Genomic DNA, 22384 nt, shown 5'->3' with positions numbered 1-22384 from the left:
AGATCTAGTCCCTTAAATCTATTTCTCATTTCCACTGTATAATCATAAGGGATTTGATTTAGGTCATTCCTGAATGGTCTAGTGGTTTTCTCCACTTTCTTCAATTTCATTCTGAATTTGGTAATAAGGAGTTCATGATCCGAGCCACAGTCAGCTCCTGGTCTTGTTTTGCTGACTGCACAGAGCTTCTCCATCTTTGGCTGCAAAGATATAATCAATCTGATTTCAGTGTTGACCATCTGGTGATGTCCATGTGTAAAGTCTTCTCTTGTGTTGTTGGAAGAGGTTGTTTGCTATGACTAGTGCGTTCTCTTGGCAGAATTCTATTAGCCTTTGCCCTGCTCCATTCTGTACTCCAAGGTCAAATTTGCCTGTTACTCCAGGTGTTTCTTGACTTCCTACTTCCGCATTCCAGTCCCCTATAATGAAAAGGACATCTTTTTATGGGTGTTAGTTCTAGAAGGTCTTGTAGGTGTTCATAGAACTGTTCAACTTCAGCTTCTTCAGCATTATAGGTCAGGGCATAGATTTGGATTACCGTGATACTGAATGGTTTGCCTTGGAAACGAAGACACCATTCTGTCGTTTTTGAGATTGCATCCAAGTACTGTGTTTTGGACTCTTTTGTTGACTAAGATGGCTACTCCATTTCTTCTAAGGGATTCCTGCCCACAGTAGTAGATATAATGGTCATCTAAGTTAAGTTCACCCATTTCAGTCCATCTTAGTTCACTGATTCCAGAAAGTCAATGTTCACTCTTGTCATCTCCTGTTTGATCACTTCCACTTTGCCTTGATTCATGAACCTAACATTCCAGTTTCCTATGCAATATTTACTTAATAAATTTTAAACACACTGCTTTATAGTGTTTCAATAATACCATTTTCTGAGTCTCTGGGAATCTAATTCTGTTGATTCTTTTTTTAAAAGATTTACTTCTTTGTTAATTTGTTTTTGACTCTGCTGGGTCTTCATTGTACTGTTTGGGCTTCTCGTTGTGGTGGTTTCTCTTGGTGTGGAACACAGGCTCTAGAAGACAGGCTTCAGTAGTTGTGGCTCCTGGGCTCTGGAACACAGGTCTCAGTATTGTGGCGCATAGGCTTAGATGCTCCATGGCATGTGGGATCTTCCCAAACCAGAGATCAAACCTGTTATCTCCTGCATTGGCAGGCAGATTGCCAACCACCAGACCATCAGGAAAGCCCCTGATTATGTTGACTCTTAATCAGAGAGGTTCATGTTTTATAATTTAAGATTGTGAGCTAATCTTTTCTTTTTTTTAAGGCCTCATGGCACAGTGTGCAGGATATTAGTTCCCCAACCAGGGATCAAATCCATACCCCTAGGATTGGAAGTACAGAGTCTTAACCACTGAACCACAAGGGAAGTCCATGAGCTAGTGTTTATAAGTCTCTGAGTTAATCTTTAGTGAGATTTTACTAGACTCCTGTGAAACCTGGGTAGAAGATAGGCCACATCGGGTGGTTATGCTAAATGCTACTTACCCAGGGGCATCATCAGTGACCATTTTGATAATTTCTCAGCTACACATTTCCTGAACCAAGCAAAAAAATGTCAATTAAAACCCTGAGTCTGTATGAGGACAGACCTATGACTGCACCTTTTTAGGAGATATTTTTCTCATTCAAAAATCCAAGCCAAAACTGACAAGGTTCCCTGTTTCTCTTTTCCATAAACAGACTTTCAGATCTACCATTTCCCTGAAGTATGATCAGCTTTTGTTAGTTCATGTTTATATATATATATATACATATTACAATTCAGTCTCCATTCAAACTTCTCACCTGGCTTTGGCAAAGGTCTAGTCTCTAATCTTTTGTTATTTTAGGGCCTGCTTACAGCAGTGAGGTCCAGCTTCTATGAACTGAGTGGGAATGCTGGGGATTTCCTTTACTCTGTAATTGAATTTGCTGCCTTTTATCCAGAATATTTCCTTTTAAGGCTTTATGACATTATTTGCCAAATTATTGGACATGGCAGTCTCATATTTAAAATACAGTAAAGATTAAAGCCACATAAATGATGTTTAGAACATATGTAAAATATTCAAATATAAAACAATATTTTTTAAAATATTTTTGTATTCATGACACAGCTTAAATATATCAAATTTCTTAAGTCCCTATATACCCTTTCCTGATAGTACTTATCCCTTTACCCAGAAGTAACCGTTATCCTGAATATTACTTAGTTCTATATGTTTTTGAACTTTATATATACAGAATTATATCACAGTATTTTGTTACTTGTCTTTGTTTTATAAATCAGAAAATCCCATGGATGGAGGAGCCTGGTAGGCTGCAGTCCGTGGGATCGCTAAGGGTCGGACACGACTGAGCGACTTCACTTTCACTTTTCACTTTCACACATTGGAGAAGGAAATGGCAACCCACTCCAGTGTTCTTGCCTGGAGAATCCCAGGGACGGGGGAGCCTGGTGGGCTTCCGTCTATGGGGTCACACAGAGTCGGACACAACTGAAGTGACTCAGCAGCAGCAGCAGCAGTATGTTTTAGAGTGGAGAAGGAAATGGCAACCCACTCCAGTGTTCTTGCCCAAAGAATCCCAGGGACGGGGGAGCCTGGTGGGCTTCTGTCTATGGGGTCACATAGAGTCGGACATGACTGAAGTGACTTAGCAGCAGTATGTTTTAGAGACTGACTTCCCATCAAGACCACTAATGACTAATAACTCTGCCTCTATAATGTCTGATTACTGATAACATGATTCTAAATATTATCTATAAAACCAATGAATTCTACATTATTATTATCTTCAGGTCAGATCTCTCTTTAAGCCAGTGTTAGACAACCAGTTGCCTCCCTGACATATCTGCTTAACCATGTCAGACAAATACTTCAAACTTACCATGTAGGAAACTACACTTATCCAGTCTTTCCCTACTCAGAAAATGGCATAACATCTATTCAGCTGTTTAATCTTTACTGACACTTCCTTATCTTTAATCAACATCCCACAAACACACACAAATCCAATACATTAGTCGACCTGTGCCAGACATCTTCTATTTGCTCACTACCTCCCACCCAGACCCACTCAATCTTCTCCATCTCTACTGCTGAGGTAACTTGTATAGATCCTATGAATAGGTTCCCATGAACAGGTTCCCTTACCCTAGTTTGGCTCTGACATGAAACTCTCAAAAAACTGGAACACGTATTAGTTTCTGAGGTAATTTTCTATAACAAATTACCACAAAATTGGTGGCTAAAAACAACAGATATCTATTCTCTCAGAGTTATGGAAGACAGAATTCCAAAAATCAAGGTATGAGCAGGACCACTGTCCCTCTGAAGGCTCTAGGGAAGAATTCCTACGTTATCAGCTTCTGGGAGCTGTGGTTTCCCTTAGCTTGTGGCAGCACAATTCTAATCTTCACATGGCCTTCTTCCCTGTATCTCTAGGTCTCAAATCTCTATCCCTTTATCTTATAAACACTATAAATCCAGACATTAGATTCAGGGTCTAGCCTAAAAATTTAGAATGGATCAGATGTTCTCACCAAGATACTTAACCTGGGAATTCCCTGGTGGTCCAGTAGTTAGTTAGGACTCTGTGCTTTCATGCCAAGGGCCCAAATTCAATCCCCAGTCCCACAAGCCACCTGGTGGGGGTGCAGAGAAGCAAGAGGGGAAGATCCTCAACTTAATTACATTTGTAAACATCCTGACTCTAAAGGTCAAATTCACAGGTTCTAAGGGTTAAGACTTGGATATATGTTTTGGGGGTTACAACTCCACACAGATAATTTCACCTGTTCTTTCTCATTTAAAGCATCTTGGGCTGGCTATGTCACACTAATCACTCCTTTAAGATTAGTCCTCTGTCCTTGCCATTGACTAAATGTCTGCATTTTTCCAAAATTCTTATGCTGCAATCTAACCTCTAATTTGATGTTTGGAGGGAGGAACCTTGGGAAGTCATTAGGTCATAAAGGGGAAGCCTTCACTGAATGGAATTAGTACCCATACAAGAGTGACCTCAGAGAGTTCCCTTGTCCCTTCTGCCATGTGAGAACACAGCAAAAAGATGTATATAAACCACGAAGCGGGTTCTCACCAGTCACCAAATCTTCCAGCACCTTGATTCTGAACTTCCTAGTTTCCAGAACTGTGAGAAATAAATTTATGTTTTTCTATGAGTCACCCAGTCTACAGAATTTTAGTCACAGCAGCCTAAATGAACAAAGACATTCCTTCTGAGAGGTCCTCTGGGCCTAGGGGTGGCAAGAGCTACTGTCACTAGACAAGTAGTATATTATTGTGGTTTTCCATAACTCTCCCTTATCTTTGGAAGTAATCCTTTAATTAAACTCTCATTGCTGCTGCTGCTGCTGCTACGTCACTTCAGTTGTGTCCGACTCTGTGTGACCCCATAGACAGCAGCCCACCAGGCTCCGCAGTCCCTGGGATTCTCCAGGCAAGAACACTGGAGTGGATTGCCATTTCCTTCTCCAAAACTCTCATTAAAATAGCCCTATTCTGACGTGTCATCTATTTCCTGCTGTATGACTATCAAATCTCCCAAATAAATTTCTAGTTCATCCTCTTCTTTCTAACTCCACTATCAATTCCTAATCCAAGTCATTACCATATCTTTCCAAGAATACTAAGCTTCCCTGGTGGCTCAGAGGTTAAAGCATCTGCCTCCAATGCGGGAGACCCAGGTTCAATCCCTGGGTCGGGAAGATCCCCTGGAGAAGGAAATGGTAACCCACTCCAGTATTCTCGCCTGGAGAATTCCATGGACAGAGGAGCCTGGTAGGCTACAGTCCACGCGGTCGCAAAGATTCGGACACGACTGAGCGATTTCATTTCACTTCACTATACTTCCACTCTTAATCCTTTTCCAATCCATCTCAACCGAGGGTTTAGATTCATCATTTCTAAAATACAAAACACTACTACATAACTCTCCTAATTAACATGTTTTAATGGGTATAAGGTAAAAAAATCAAACAAAAAGCTGTATTTTATAAACAACCAACAATTAGAAATTAAACTTTAAGTTTACAACAGCATTTTTTGTTTTTGTTTTGTTATTATTTTTGGTCACACCATGTGGCTTGCGCATGTAGGATCTTAATTCTCAGACCAGGGATCAAACCTGTGCTCCTGCATTCCTTAAGCAGTGGACCTCCAGAGAAGTCCCTTCAATAGCACTTTAAAAACCTCAGAGACTTTCTTGGGTAGTCCAGTGACTGAGACTTCGAACTGGGACTCCAACGCAGGGAGCCAAGGTTTGATCCCTCATCAGGGCACTAGATCACACACATGCTGCAACTAAGAGTTACAATGCTGGAACTAAAGATATTCACCCAGCTCAGCCAAAAAAAACCTCAAGGAAATCCCTGGCAGTCCAGTGGTAAGGACACTGTGCTTTCACTGCCGAGGGCCTCAGTTCCATCCCTGGTCAGAAACTAAGATCCCATGAAGGGCAGAACACAGACCAAGAAAAAAAAAAATCTGTTTTAAAAACATCAAATAAAGGCCTGACTCAAAAAGACAACAAAAATCTAAACACACTAGGATCCATAATGTTTAGCTTACAATAAAATATAAGAAACGGTAAGAAGCAGGAAAGAAAATAAAATCAATCACCAGAAATAGATCCAGGGAACTCTCTGGAGGTCTGCGGGTTAGGGCTCCACAATTTCACTACAGAGGGTTTGGTTTGGGTTTAATCCCTGGATGGGGAACTAAGATCCGACAAGCTGCATGATGCAGCCAAAAAAAGACAGCAAGAAATAGATCCAGAAATAACATAATTAACAAACAAGAACTTTAAAATAGGTATTATAATTCATGGATATACAGGAGAATATGAATATAATGAGGGAATAAATATGGAATCTCCACAGAGACTAGAGAAAGCTCACATGCAGCAAGAAATTAAATAAATAAAAATAAAAAAGGTCAACAAGGACAATGTCCTATACTTGGAATCTATGAAATTGCTTTACAGTTTAATATTTATTGAATTACATAGTTAATTCACCAGGTACAAAAAACAATAAACTTAATAACTTTCTTTTTTAAAAAGTCAAAAAATATTGAAATTAGATACAAAATATAAACCAACTGATCCCGGAAGCAAAAACTGACCCAATGTTAAATAAACAAAAAACACTACAACATGACAAATGAAAAAACCTATGACAAAAAGAAAAACCTAAGTTAGGGGTGGGGCAGGGGGAGCTAGAGGTACTGTGGACAGTTTAAAACGAAAAAATATGACCACTGAATTCAGAAGCAAAGCTAGCCAAAAGACAATGAAGTAACACTTTTAAAGTGCTGTAGAGGGTTTTCCTGGTGACGGAGTGGTGAAGATCCACCTGCCAGCGCAAGAGACATGGATTCTATCCCTGATTCATGAAGATCCCACATGCCTCAGAGCAATTAAGCCTATGTGCTGCAACTACTGAACCTGTGCTCTAGAGCCCCAGAGCCACAACTACTGAGCCTACACGCCGAAACTACTGAAGCCCGCACACCCTAGAGCCTGTGCTCAGCAACAAAAGAAGGCTCTGCACTGCAACTAGAGAATACCCCTGCTCACCACAACTAAAGAAAAGCCCATGCAGCAACAAAGATCCAGCTAAATAAATAAAATTTTCTAAAAAATTCAAGTGCAGTAGGAAGAAAAACTAAGTGCGTTGAAAATATCTTTCAAAAATAAAGGTAAAATAAAGATATTTTCAGACAAAGTAGAAAGAACCTATCATCAGCAGATCTACACTATAAGAAAGGTAAAATGTTCTTTAAAGAAACATTATATATGCCTGTTATATATATATAACACAGAAAACCCTAAAGACTCTACCAGAAAACTACTAGAGCTAATCAATGATTACAGCAAAGTTGCAGGATATAAAATCAACACACAGAAATCCCTTGCATTCCTATACACTAATAATGAGAAAATAGAAAGAGAAATTAAGGAAACTATTCCATTCACTGTTGCAATGAAAACAATTAAATACTTAGGAATATATCTACCTAAGGAAACAAAAGACTTGTACATAGAAAACTATAAAACACTAGTGAAAGTAATCAAAGAGGACATGAATAGATGGAGAAATATACCGTGTTCGTGGATTGGAAGAATAAATATTGTAAAAATGAGTATACTACCCAAAGTAATTTATACATTCAATGCAATCCCTATCAAGCTACCAACAATATTTTTCACAGAACTAGAACAAATAATCTCACAATTTGTATGGAAATACAAAAAACCTCGAATAGCCAAAGCAATCTTGAGGAAGAAGAATGGAACTGGGGGAATTAACCTGCCGGACTTCAGGCTCTATTACAAAGCCACAGTCATCAAGACAGTATGGTACCGGCATAAAGACAGAAATATAGATCAATGGAACAAAATAGAAAGCCCAGAGATAAACCCACGCTCCTATGGACACCTTATCTTCGACAAAGGAGGCAAGAATATAAAATGGAGAAAAGACAGTCTCTTTAACAAGTGGTGCTGGGAAAACTGGTCAGCCACTTGTAAAAGAATGAAACTAGAACACTTCCTAACACCATACACCAAAATAAACTCAAAATGGATTAAAGATCTAAATGTAAGACCAGAAACTATAAAACTCCTAGAGAACGTAGGCAAAACACTCTCCGACATAAATCACAGCAGGATCCTCCAAGACCCACCTCCCAGAATATTGGAAATAAAAGCAAAAATAAACAAATGGGACCTAATTAAAATCAAAAGCTTCTGCACAGCAAAGGAAACTCTAAGCAAGGTGAGAAGACAACCTTCAGAATGGGAGACAATAATAGCAAATGAAGCAACTGATAAAGGATTAATCTCCAAATTATACAAGCAGCTCCTGCAGCTTAATTCCAGAAAACTAAGTGACCCAATCAAAAAATGGGCCAAAGAACTAAACAGACATTTCTCCAAAGAAGACATAAAGATGGCTAATAAACACATGAAAAAATGCTCAACATCCCTCATCATCAGAGAAATGCAAATCAAAACCACAATGAGATACCATTTCACACCAGTCAGAATGGCTGCTATCCAAAAGTCTACATGCAATAAGTGCTGGAGAGGGTGTGGAGAGAAGGGAACCCTCTTACACTGTTGGTGGGAATGCAAACTAGTACAGCCACTATGGAGAACAGTGTGGAGATTCCTCAGAAAACTGGAAATAGAACTGCCATATGATCCAGCGATCGCACTCCTGGGCATACACACCGAGGAAACCAGAATTGAAAGAGACACATGTACTCCAATGTTCATTGCAGCACTGTTTATAATAGCCAGGACATGGAAGCAACCTTGATGTCCATCTGCAGATGAATGGATAAGAAAGCTTTGGTACATATACACAATGGAGTATTTCTCAGCCATCAAAAAGAATGCATTTGAATCAGTTTTAATGAGGTGGATGAAATTGGAGCCAATTATACAGAGTGAAGTAAGCCAGAAAGAAGAACATCAATACCGTATATTAACGCATATATATGGAATTTAGAAAAATGGTAACCTGAACCCTGTATAAGAGACTGCAAAAGAGACATAGGCATTTAGAACAGTCTTTGGGACTCTGTGGGAGAGGGTGAAGGTGGAATGATTGGAGAGAATGGAATTGTAGCATGTATATTATCATAAGTGACCAGTCCAGGTTCGACGCATAAATTTTCCTCTGTTCATTTCTTTGCATTTGTGCTTTTTTAATAAAATTCTTTTTTAGATATAAAAACAATAAAAAAATAAAAAAAAAAGAAACATTATATAGGATGGATATTTGGGATCTAGAGAAAAGAGAAAAGGGAAGAGTACTGAAAACAGGATCATGTGGATAAATATAAAACTATTTTTCTTATTTCTTAATTTCTTTAATAACTGATCAAAGAAAAAGTAAAAACAATATACTGTGCAACTTAGAAAAGTAAAATGTATTATTTCAATAGTACAAAGGAGAGGGAAGAGGGGAGAAAATGAAAGAATACTGTTGTAAGCTGAAGTGATATATTTAGAAGTAGTGCAGTAAGTCAAACGTGTACATTTTAAAACCTAGAGCGGTGACTTTCAAACATTTTAGTCTTAGGACCAACAGTACTCTTAAAACCTGGATTACATCTATCAACATTTACTGTATTATAAGTTAAAACTAAGAAATCTTTAAAATATATATTAACTCATTCAGAAATAATAAAAGTTAAACTAATCACATGTTCACACAAAGAACATTTTCTTTTTCTGGTCGCACCACATGGCTTGTGGGATCTTAGTTCCTAGACCAAGGACTGAACCTGCACCCGCAGCAGTGAAAGCACCAAGTCCTAACCACTGGATTACCAGGAAATTCCCAAAAAAGAACATTTTTTTTTAAAGAGCTATATTTTCAAAAAGAATTTTGAAAGTTTACTGACAATGGCAGCACTGTTTTACATATTTGCAAATTTCATTAACGTGAGGCTTAACGAAAGAGTCTGGGGTCTTAGAGACCCCAGAGGTCTTGAGTTCACATTTTAAAAACTGTTATCTTTGTGTGACCATTCAGAGAAGAGGAACAAAACAAGTAAGTCAACAGAAAAGATGGAATGAAACTTTAAAAATAATCAATTGAAAAAAAAAAAAAAAAACTCAATGGAGGGAATTCCTTGGCAGTCCAGTGGTTAGGACTCTGAGTTTTCACTGTCAAAGGTGAGAGTTTAATTCCTGGTCCAGGAACTAAGGTCCAACAATGTAAAGTTAAATTCACAATCAATAAAACCTACTATATCAACAAAATAAAGAACAAAAATATATATATTTAATACATGCTGAGAAAGTATTTCAACAAATTTCAAAACACATTCATGATTTCCATGACTGAAAAAAGCAAAAACAAAAAAAATCAGCAAACTAAGAAAAGAAGAAAACTTTCTTAATTTAATAAAAGGCATCTATGGGAAAACCAAAAGAGCTAGAAGGATATAAAGATGTCTCTTCTCACCACTTCTCTCCTACATTCTACAAACAGTCCTAGATACTGCATTTTTTAGAAAAGGAAATATAAAGCACAGATTGAAAGGGAATAAGTAAAGCTTGTCTTTATTTGCAGATAACAGAGTATAAAGAAAATCTTAAGAAAACATTAAAAAAATAACCAGAGAATATATGTGGCTTTACATCAGTAGTGACAATAGCTCCTTCATTCTGATATTGGTTATTTCAGTCTTCCTTTGGTTATCCTGGCTAAAGATCTACCAATTTTATTGATCTCTGCAAAGAACCAACTTTTGATTAAATTTTTTTCTATTTTTTTTTAAAGTAGCTTGAGCAAAGTCGTAAGATACAAGATCAATACACCACCCAAACTACAAACTTGTAAAAAATATTTACAGTACTAACAAAAACAGGGATAAATTTAACAAAATATGTAAGACATTTACACTAAAAACTACAAAACACTGCTAAATAAAATTTAAAACACAGAAAAATCTAAAGGAAAAGTATTCATGAATTGTACAATTTTTTTAATTAATTAAAAATAAAATCTTAACCAAATGACAAATGTACACAGTACAGTGTGGAACCACACAGAAATGAATTAGTCTGATCACTTTTCTAAAGAAAACCTTGCTTTTCAATTACATCAGTGGCAGCAAAAAATGTACCTGACATGCCGTGCTGCTTCTGCTGCTGCTCCTGCTGCTGCTGCTAAGTCGCTTCAGTCGTGTCCGACTCTGTGCGACCCCATAGAGGGCAGCCCACCAGGCTCCCCCATCCCTGGGATTCTCCAGGCAAGAACACTGGAGTGGGCTGCCATTTCCTTCTCCAATGCATGACAGTGAAAAGTGAAAGTGAAGTTGCTCAGTTGCGTCCGACTCATAGCGACCCCATGGACTGCAGCCTACCAGGCTCCTCCATCCACGGGATTCTCCAGGCAAGAGTACTGGAGTGGGGTGCCATTGCTTTCTCTGACATGCTGTGCATTTCTCTGACATGTTGTACATTAACAACTCAGCTTTTCAATTAGCTACAAACAAATGTCAGGCTGGATGAATCACAAGCTGGAATCAAGACTGCTGGACTAGTAACAACCACCTCAGATATGCAGACAATACCACTCTAATGGCAGAAAGTGAAGAGGAACTAAAGAGCCTCTTGATAAGGGTGAAATTTCAGTTCAGTTCACCCGCTCAGCCTCTTTGGGAGCCCACGCACTGCAGCACGCCAGGCTTCCCTATCCATCACCAACTCCCAGAGCTTGCTCAAACTCATGTCCATTGAGTCAGTGATGCTATCCAACCATCTCATCCTCTGTCGTCTCCTTCTCCTCTTGCCCTCAGTCTTTCCCAGCATCACGGTCTTTTCGAATGAGTCAGTTCTTTGCATCAGGTGGCCAAAGTATTGGAGCTTCTGCTTCAGCGTCAGTCCTTCCAATGAATATTCAGGACTGATTTCCTTTAGGATGGACTGGTTGGATCTTGTAGTCCAAGGGACTCTCAAGAGTCTTCTCCAACACCACAGTTCAAAAGCATCAATTCTCTGGTGCTCGGCTTTCTTTATCATACAACTCTCACATCCAGACATGACTACTGGAAAAACCATAGATTTGACTAGACCAACCTTTGCTGGAAAAGCAGTCTCTGCTTTTTAATATACTGTCTAGGTTTGTCATAGCTTTTCTTCCAAGGAGCAAGCATCTTTTAATCTCATGGCTGCAATAGTGATTCTGAAGCCCAAGAAAATAAAAGTCTGTCACTGTTTCCATTTTTTCCCCATCTATTTGCCATGAAGTGATGGGACCAGAAGCCATGATCATCATTTTTTGAATGTTGAGTTTTAAGCCAGCTTTTTCACTCTCCTCTTTCACTTTCATCAAGAGGCTCTTTAAAAAAAAAAAAAAGGAGGCTCTTTACTTCCTTTTCACTTTGACCATAAGGGTGGTATCATCTGTGTATCTGAGGTTACTGATATTTCTCCTGGCAATCCTGATTCCAGCTTGTGCTTCACCCAGTCTGGCTTTGTCACTGATTCCATTTTTTTCTCCTCCTGTTTGCCATAAAGTGATGGGACCAGATGCCATGATCGTAGTTTTTTAAATGCTGAATTTTAAGCCAGCTTTTCACTCTCCTCTTTCAACCTCATAACCCAACAGTATACATTCAAAAACTAAGATGATGGCATCTGGTCCCATCACTTCATGACAAAAAGAAAGAGAAAAAGTGGAAGCAGTGGGAAACGTTATTTTCTTGGTCTCCAAAATCACTGCGGACTGTGACTCCAGTCATGAAATTAAAAGACGCTTGTGCCATGGAAGGAAAGCTATGACAAACCCAGACAGAGTATCAAAAAGCAGAGCCATCACTTTGTCGACAAAGCTATGGTTTTTCCAGTAGTCATGTCTGGATGTGAGAGTTGGACCATAAAGAAGGCTGAGCGCCAAAGAATTGATGCTTTCAAATTGTGGTGCTAGAGAAGACTCTTCAGAGCTGCTTGGAGAGCAAGATCAAACCAGTCAATCCTAAAGGAAATCAACCCTAAATATTCATTGGAAGGACTGATGCTGAAGCTGAAACTCCAATATTTTGGCCACCTGAGGCAAAAAGCTGACTCACTGGAAAAGACCCTTATGGGGGGAAAGTAAAAGTGGAAAAGACCCTTATGTTGGGAAAGTGGAAGTCATTCAGTCCTGTCTGACTTGTTGCCACCACATGGACTGTACAGTCCACGGAATTCTCCAGGCCAGAATACTGGAGAGGGCAGACTTGCCCTTCTCTAGGGGATCTCAACCCAGGAACTGAACGAGGGTCTCCCTCATTGCAGGCGGATTCTTTACCAGCTGAGCCACAAGGGAAGCCCAAGAATACTCAAGTGGGTAGCCTATCCCTTCTCCAGCGGATCTTCCCTACGGAGGAATCTCCTGCATTGCAGGCGGATTCTTGACCAACTGAACTATCAGGGAAGCCCAATGCCGGGAAAGATTGAAGGCAAAAGGAGAAGGGAGAGGCAGAGGATGAGATGATGAGATAGCATCACCAACTCAAAAGAAGTAAATTTGCGCAAACTCCAGGAGAAAGTGAAGGACAGGGGAGCAGAGCAGTGTTGTGGTCCATCGGATCGCTAAAGAGCCAGAAAGGACTTAGCAACTGAACAATAACAAACAAATTTATGCATTATTTAAGAAGCTTTTAAAAGTGAGTCCAAAAGGGTCTACTGGATTACAGGTTAGATCTCTGCAGGACACAAAGGCCAACAAGGCGTTAGTGTGTAAAGTGCAACCTCAATCAGAATATTTCCTTTCCTCCATATTAACTGTGGGCTGAGCATTCACTAGATTTTGAGTTCTAAGAAGGGTGGCCCTTGAGGTTTTGTACAATATGGAGTCACATCGGAAATGATATCAGGTTCAAGATCTTGAGCAAGTCAAGGGTTCTCAATTTTCCAACACACTAGCAAAATGGAGACCATCAATGCCTACCAAAAATTCTTAGATTTTAGACATGCGACAACTGATACACAGTAGGCTCCAAATACACACTCTTTCGGTTTGCATCCTGCTCAATTTCGTTTGAAAGGCATTCCGAGGGAAACGGGGCGCAGGGCCGAAAAGAACACATGGAATTTTAGCAATTTCACTCTTTGCGGTTCCAGTTCTTCCAGGCGGGCTCTTTCTGTTAACAATCCCAGGACGGACAGGTCGCATACTCTGGGGAGCAACAAGTCCCCAACACACGTTAGGAAACAGTCTTAAGTTTAAGGCATTTGGCCGCACGATGACAATAAACGCCAAGGGCCAACCATAAAGCCACGCCCAGTGCTTACGTCTAAACTTAACACCACCTTGCAAAACAGCTGTCGCCCACGCTTGCACGTAGTCTTCCCAGGTGGAGCTAGTCAATACCCCAGGCAATGCAAGAGACAGGAGAGACACGTTGGATCCCTGGGTAGGGAAGATACCCCTGGATGAGAGTATGGCAATGTACTCCAGTATTCTAACTGGAGAATACCGTGGACTGAGAAGCCTGGTGGGCTACAGTCCATAGGGTCGCAAAGAGTCGGAAACGACTGAAGCGACTTAGCACGCACGCACTCACCTGCACAGGAGAACCAAGGGGACCAGAGGAGAGGACCCGCCCAAGGTCAAGCGGGAGGCGGGACACACCCCGCCACTCCTCCGAGGCGCAGGGTCGGCGCGCTCGGCCCGGAGGCTGGGACGCCCGGGGCGGAAAACTCCTCTCCGACAAGCACTTCCCAGCATCTGAAGACAGAAGCCTAACAGGGGCTTAGCCTCTTCAGACTTTACCCACCGCGTAGGTCAAACGAGCCAAAAATGTCTCCACACGGTATCCGACGACTTGCCGTGCTCGCCCAGGGCTGGATGCCCAGCCGAGGTTCGCGTTCCATTTCCTGCCCCCGTCCCGTGCCCTCCTCGGAGCTCACCTGCACCACGAGGCAGCCCAGTGTATCCTTCCGAGCGTCCGGAGGGACAATGGTCCGGGGTGAAAGGCCCGGGTGCAAGAAGTGAACCATGGCGACAGCGAGGCGTCGAGGAGAGAGTTGCCGTCGAGCTGCGCCTGGATCCCGCGATAGGTGGACTCGACCCGCGCCAGGAAACAGCGCAGCAACACCCGCTCGGCGAGCGAGGCTTGAAACCCGTTCCAGCCCGCGAGGTTTGAAACGCCGGGCGCGGCGACGCGCACTCGCCCACCGTAGACCCCGCCCCCAGGACGGGCCTCACCGCCCCCGCCGGGGACACGCACCACGCCACCTGGTGTGGACCCAACCGTTCTCCTTCCGCCGTAGAGACCAACCACTCACTCAACTCCTACGCACACGTCTACGACCAAGTCTCCCACAAAACCTACGCCACAGGGTTCAATACCACGTTCCCTTTGCCCGTCAAAGGCACGCCCACCGACCAGCTGGGAAACAGAATATGGTGGTCCCTCTGTGTCCGCAGGGACATTGATTTCAGGGTCCACCATACCCAAATCCCATGAAACGGAAGTACCTTATAAAAAGGAATAGTATTGGGGTATGACTTACATACTTCCTCTTCTATACTTTAAATGACTTGTAGATTGCTCTTACTAGTATAACTAAAACAATGTAAATTCTGTGTTCAGTTCAGTTCAGTTCAGTTCAGTCGCTCAGTCGTGTCCGACTCTCCGCGACCCCATGAATCACAGCACGCCAGGCCTCCCTGTCCATCACCAACTCCCGGAGTACACTCAAACTCATGTCCACAGAGTTGGTGATGCCATCCAGCCATCTCATTCTCCGTCGTCCCCTTCTCCTCCCGCCCCCAACCTTTCCCAGCATCAGAGTCTTTTCCAGTGAGTCAACTCGTCTCATGAGGTGGCCAAAGTATTGGAGTTTCAGCTTTAGCATCAGTCCCTCCAATGAACATCCAGGATTGATCTCCCTTAGAATGGACTGGTTGGATCTCCTTGCAGTATAAGGGACTCTCAAGAGTCTTCTCCAGCACCACAGTTCAAAAGCATCGATTCTTCGGCGATCAGCTTTCTTCACAGTCCAACTCTCACATCCATACATGACCACGGGAAAAACCATTGCCTTGACTAGACGGACCTTGGTCGGCAAAGTAATGTCTCTGCTTTTTAATATACTATCAAGGTTGGTCATAACTTTCCTTCCAAGGAGCAAGCGTCTTTTAATTTCATGGCTGCTGCTGCTAAGACACTTCAGTCGTGTCCGACTCTGTGCGACCCCATAGACGGCAGCCCACTAGGCTCCGCCGTCCCTGGGATTCTCCAGGCAAGAACACTGGAGTGGGTTGCCATTTCCTTCTCCAATATATAATTTGCTGGTACTAGCAAATTCAGATTTTTCTTTTTGAAACCTCATGAATTTTTTTTTTTTTTCTGAACATGTTCCATAGACGTTGAATCCGGGGATAGAGAACCCATGGATATTGAGGGCTGATTGCATACATTTTAAAATATATTTTTAAAAGACTTTTATCTTAGAACTGGCAATAGCACTTCTCTCGTTTCTTATGACCTAAAAACTATCAAGAAGACCCTTATAATCTGCTCCAAGAAACCCTGAAAGAGAGCAATAAATTAGTACACTAGTAAAATTAACAGAAAGTATGTCTTGGAAAAGGATAGTTGTTAAGAGTAGGGAAACTTGAATTTGAATACTGCATTGGAATGCCTGCTCTTGGACAAGATTCTTAATTGCTCTAAAGCTCAACTTCCTCATCAGTAAAATGGGATGAGAATGCCTTATAAATAAGATAGTGTATGTAGTGAGCTTCCTGGTGGTCTAAGAGTTATGATTCCACGCTTTCACGACCTTGTCCCAGGTTCAGTCCCTGGTTGGGGAAGTGAGATCCCACAAAATGCGCATTAAAAAAGAAAAAAAATGTATGTAAAACACATGAAAATACTTGACAGAGAACAAGTCTTTGATTGTTGTTGTTCAGTTGCTCAGGCATGTCCAACTCTTTGTGACCCCGTGGACTGTAGCCCGCCAGGCTCCTCAGTCCCTGGAATTCTCCAGGCAAGAATACTGGAGTGGGTTGCCATGCTCTTCTCCAGGGGATCTTCCTGACCCAGTGTCTCCTGCATTGACAGGCAGATTCTTTACCACTGTGCCACCTGGGAAGCCTCATATTGAAGTATAGTTGATTTACAATGTTGTGTTAGTTTCAGGTGTACTTTTTTATTTAATTTTATAGTAGACTATTTTCCTCGAATCTTGAACACCTCTTCCCCTAATCATATTGTCAGTTTCCTCTTTCACTAAAAAAAAAGAAAAAGAACATTCTAGGGACTTCTGTCGTGGTCCAGTGGTTAAAACTCCACATTTGAAATGGAAGAGGGTCAAGGTTTGATCCCTGGTCAGGGAACTGGATCCCACATGAAGCAACTAAGACCTGGAGCAGCCAAATAAATAAATATTATCTGAGCTCCAACCATGGTATCTACCCAGCTGCCGCTGTAGGCTTTCTGTCCCGTTACCACGGACTCTTTACACTTTCTGCTGTGGTTGTGCAGGTGCTCAGTCGTGTCTGACACTTTGCAGCACCATGGGCTGCAGCACGCCAGGCTCCCCCGTCCTTCACCATCTCCCAGAGCTTGCTCAAACGCATTTCCGTTGAGTTGGTGACGCCATCCAACCATCTCATCCTCTGTCATCCTCTTCTCCTCCTGCCCTCAGTCTTTCCCAGCATCAGTGTCTTCCAATGAGCTTGCTCTTCACATCAGGGGGCCAAAGTATTGGAGTCTCAGCTTCACCATCAGTCCTTCCAATGAACACCCAGGATTGATCTCCTTTAGAATGGACTGGTTGAATCTCCTTGCAGTCCAAGGGCCTCTCAAGAGTCTTCTCCAGCACCACAGTTCAAAAGCACCAATTCTTCAGCTTTCTTCACAGTCCAACTCTCACATCCATACATGACCACTGGAAAAACCATAGCTTTGACTAAATGGACCTTGGCTGGCAAAGTGATGTCTCTTCTTTTTAATATGCTGTCTAGGTTGGTCATAGTTTTTCTTCCAAGGAGCCAGATCTTTTAATTTCATGGCTGCAGTCACAGTTCACAGTGATTTTGGAGCCCAAGAAAATAAAGTCTATCACTGTTTCCATTGTTTCCCCATCTATTTGCCATGAAGTGATGGAACGAGTTATGCCATGATCTTAGATTTTTGAATATTGAGTTTTAAGCCAGCTTTTAAACTTTCTTCTTTCACCTTTATCAACAGGCTTTTTAATTCTTTTTTGCTTTCTGCCATAAGGGTGGTGTCATCTGCATATCTGAGTTATTGATATTTCTCCTGGCAATCTTGATTCCAGCTTGTGCTTCATCCAGTCTGGCATTTCACATGATGTATTGTGCATATAAGTTAAATAAACAGGGTGACAATATATAGCCTTGACGTACACCTTTCCCAATTTGGAACCAGTCCTTTGTTCCATGTCTGGTTCTAACTGTTGCTTCTTGGCCTGCATACAGGTTTCTCAGGAGACAGGCAAGGTGGTCTGGTATTCTGATCTCTTTAAGAATTTTCCACAGTTTGTTGTGATCCACTCAGTCAAAGGCTTTAACGTAGTCAATAAAGTAGAAGCAGATGTTTTTCTGGAATTCTCTTGCTTTTTCTGTGATCCAATGTATATTGGCAATTTGGCTAGTTCTGGGCTTCTGCAACAAGTTTCATCTCTTGCTTATTCAAAGACATCATCCAGCAACATCCTTTCTTTCTCCTGAATTATTTTTTCCCCTTTCTTGGGTCATTGGCACCAGCTGATACTTTTCCCATAATTAAGGGAAAAAAACAACACTTCTTTTGACCTAATTTCTAGTACTTAATACCTATTCAGGTCTTGCCCTCATATCTCTTCACCCTTTTGTGCAAAACTTATCCAAAATGTGGTCTGTACATGCTGTCTCCAATTTTTTTCTTACCATTTTCTTTCTCCCCTGCCACTCCACTAACCATTCTTCTCAACGTCCAGGTCGCTGAATTCAGTTGTCACTCTTCTCTCATTTATTCAGCAGCATTTGACCCAGGTGATCATTTCTTCTTCCCTAAAATACTTTCTCCATTTGGGTTCCAGGATGCATCTTCTCCTCCTCCTCCTCTCCCATGCCTTACTCTTTCTTCTTTCTCTTCTCCTCCTATCTCATTTTTGCTCCTTCTCATCCTCTTTATTTCTCATCACCCACAGTTCTAAATCTTTGTGTACCCCCAAGACTCTGTACTTGTATTTGTCTTCCCTATCCAATCTCTCTTCCTTGTGGTAATTTTGTCGTTTCATAACTTTAAAAGAAATTGATATGCTGATATATCCATGTTTTATGTCTAGACTGTACCTTGCTTTTGAGCTTGAGTGATACATTCAGTGGTCTATTCAACATATACACCTGGTTATGAAAATAGCCTAATGTGTCCAAAAGCAAACTCCTGTTGTCCTTACCCTAATATGCTTTTCCTGCCAGTCTTTCCTGTTTTAGTATATGGCAACTCCTTCCTTTCTGTTGCTTGTGACAAAACCTTGGAAATAATTTTTAACTCCTCTCTTATTCTGATATCCAATATCCTAGCTGTTAGGAAATCCTATCAACTCTGTCTTCAAAATATACCCAAGGACTATGTCTTATCTCTTCCACCTGCTACCCTGGTCCAAGGCCCTGTCAGAACCTTCAGAACCAACTTGGATTCTTACAATATCCGTCTGTCTGGTTTCCCAGCTTTCAGGCTTGTTCCATTAAAATCTGTTCTCAACATAGCAACTAGAGTGACCACTTTAAACATCATGTCATCCTCTACCCCAAATCCTCCAATAGCTTCCCATCCCAGGCAGAATATAAAGATTCATAAGGATGGTGTTCTCCAAGGTTCTACATAATCTGTTCTTTCCATGCCCTTCTCTTACTTAATCTTCTGCCACTCTCTCCTTTATTTATTCTACTCCAGCACCATTGGACTGCTTGTTATATTCATGGATATCTCTCTTACTTCCTTCAAATTTTTGCTCAAATGTTGCCTTATCAGTAAGGCTTATTTAATTTTTATGCAGAGTACATCATGTGAAATGCCGAACTGGATGAAGCACAAGCTGGAATCAAGATTGCTGGGAGAAATATCAATAACCTCAGATATGCAGATGATACCACACTTATGGGAGAAAGTAAAAAAGAACTAAAGAGTCTCTTGATGAAAGTGAAAGAGGAGAGTGAAAAAACTGCCTTAAAACTCAAAATTCAAAAAAATTAGATCATGGCATTGAGTTCCATCACTTCATGGCAAATAGATGGGGAAACAATGGAAACAGTGATAGACTTTATTTTCTTGGGCTCCAAATCAGTGCAGATGGTGACTGCAGCCACGAAATTAAAAGATGCTTGTTCCCTGGGAGAAAAGCTGTGACTAACCTAGACAGCATATTAAAAAGAAGAGATATCACTTTGCCAGCAAAGGTCCATCTAGTCAAAACTATGGTTTTTCCAGTAGTCATGTATGGATGTAAGAGTTGAACAATAAAGAAAGCTGAGCACCGAAGAAATGATGCTTTTGAACTGTGGTGTTGGAGAAGACTCTCGAGAGGCCCTTGGACTGCAAGGAGACCAAACCAGTCAATCCTGAAGGAAATCAGTCCTAAGTATTCATTGGAAGGACTGATGCTAAATCTGAAGCACCAGTACTTTGGCCACCTGATGTGAAGAACTGACTCACTGGAAAAGCCCCTGATGCCAGGAAAGATTGAAGGCAGGAGGAGAAGAGGATGACAGAGGATGAGATGGTTGGATGGCATCACCGACTCGATGGACATGAGTTTGAGGAAGCTCCGGAAGTTGGTGATGGATAGGGAAGCCTGGTGTGCTGCAGTGCATGGGGTTGCAAAGAGTCGCACGTGACTAAATGACTGAACTGACATGAGGGAAAAGACTTTGTTATACCCAGGTGTAAAATAGTGCCAAGGGACTTCCCTGGTGGCTCAGTGGTAAAGAATTCGCCTGTGATGCAGGAGATGCAAGTTTGATTCCTGAGTCAGGAAGATCCCCTGGAGAAGGAAATAGCAACCCAGTCTATTTTGGGGGGATCCAAAGTCACTGCAGATGGTGACTGCAGCCATGAAATTAAAAGATGCTTCCTCCTTGGAAGAAAAGCTATGCCAAACCTAGGCAGCATATTAAAAAGCAGAGACATTACTTTGCCAGCAAAGATCCATCTAGTCAAAGCTATGGTTTTTCCAGTAGTCATGTATGGATGTGAGAGTTGGACTGTGAAGAAAGCTGATCGCTGAAGAATCGATGCTTTTGAACTGTGGTGTTGGAGAAGACTCTTGAGAGTTCCTTGGACTGCAAGGTGATCCAACCAGTCCATCCTAAAGGAAATCAGTCCTGAATATTCATTGGAAGGACTGATGCTGAAGTTCAAACTCCAATATTTTGGCCACCTGATGCGAAGAACTGACTCATTGGAAGGAACCCTGATGCTGGGAAAGATTGATAGCAGGAGGAGAAGGGGACGACACAGGATGAGATGGTTGGATGGCATCACTGACTTGATGGAACATAAGTTTGAGCAAGCTCCGGGAGTTGCTGATGGACAGGGAAGCCTGGCATGCTGTGGTTCATGGGGTTGCAAAGAGTCAGACACAGCTGAGCAACGGAACTGAACTAGTGTTCTTGCCTGGGAAATCCCTTGGACAGAGGATCCTGGTGGGCTACAGTCCATGGGATCGCAAAAGGGTCAGACAACTTAGTGACTAAAAACAATACCGCCTAACTTACAGAAGGTAGCCAGTAATATTTGTTCGAAAAAAAAAATGTGTAATGGCTACCTGGAAAAAATCAATTGTAGCTGTAAAAGGAAGTTTGTCTCCAAAATCAGAGGCAAGGTTGCAGCTACTTATCTAGGAGCAAATTTTTGTCATAAACTGTGCCTTCTGCCCTTCCTCCCCTAATCTCTATGTCCATCCCCTACCTAGTCTCCAGTTTTCCACTTCAATTTCTGATGATTTATTTTATGCTCCTAACTGATCCATTACCAGACCCATCCCAACCAATCTTTTACCCACCTAAAATGAGTATTCTACCTAAACACAAATTTGATGATGTTTCTCCCCAGTTTAAAACACTTCCATGTCTCCCCATTGTCCTCAGAATAAAATCCAAACTTCTTAGGATGGCTTAGATTGTCCTTCATGATCTGGCCCCTGGTTGTATCTCTAGTTTAAATTATTAGTATTCTGGTTCAGATAGTAAAGACATTGCCTGCAATACAGGAAACCTGGGTTTGATCCCTGGGTTGGGAAGATTCCCTGGAGATGGGAATGGCAATCCACTCCAGTATTCTTGCCTGGAGAATTCCATAGACAAAGGAGCCTGGTGGGCTATAGTTCATGGGGTCGCAAAGAGTCAGATATAAGTGACTAACACTTTCATTTCACTTTTCATTCTCATTTTAACATCATGTAGTGAAATTGTTTCAATTCTAGACTTGTACTTTGGCACATTCATTGTTGTCCATGCTACCTTGCCCTATTAAGTAATTCATATTAATCCCTCAGGTTTCACTGAGACTTCACTTCCTTTAGAGAGCCCTTCCCTGACATTCCCCTCCCTTTTCCTGACAACTCTGAAGAATAGGGGAAGGATAGTGCAGGAACAGAGAAATTGGAAAGTCTTAAGAAATTAAGCTTCTGAAATGAAATGAGAAAACTATAGTCAAGATTCTTTAGATCATGGTTGAATTTCTTTAAGAACTTTGTAAAATTTCTTTAGCTATGTTGGCATGGGAAAGATTGAAGGCAGGAGGAGAAGGGGACGACAGAAGACAAGATGGTTGGATGGCATCACTGACTCAATAGACATGAGTTTGAGCAAACTCCGGGAGATGGTGAAGGA

At 41.5% G+C, this 22384-nt stretch overlaps 1 protein-coding gene across 1 annotated transcript in view; it reads right to left on the bottom strand.

Moving 5' to 3' along the window:
* ZYG11A (zyg-11 family member A, cell cycle regulator) overlaps positions 1 to 14532 on the bottom strand; it is a 65378-nt gene extending 50846 nt beyond the window's left edge. Inside the window, exon 1 of the mRNA XM_055402928.2 lies at positions 14443 to 14532. Within this exon, the coding sequence (XP_055258903.2) occupies positions 14443 to 14532 (90 nt within the window). The remainder of the gene's footprint in view (positions 1 to 14442) is intronic.
* Between the last annotated feature and the right edge of the window lie 7852 nt (positions 14533 to 22384).

This window comes from Moschus berezovskii, chromosome 4, assembly GCF_049115385.1.
Source record: "Moschus berezovskii isolate FMDL1 chromosome 4, NW_MosBer_1.0, whole genome shotgun sequence".
Lineage (NCBI taxonomy): Eukaryota > Metazoa > Chordata > Mammalia > Artiodactyla > Moschidae > Moschus > Moschus berezovskii.
Note: the sequence above shows the minus strand (reverse complement) of the source record. Positions and strands in the feature narration are given on the sequence as shown.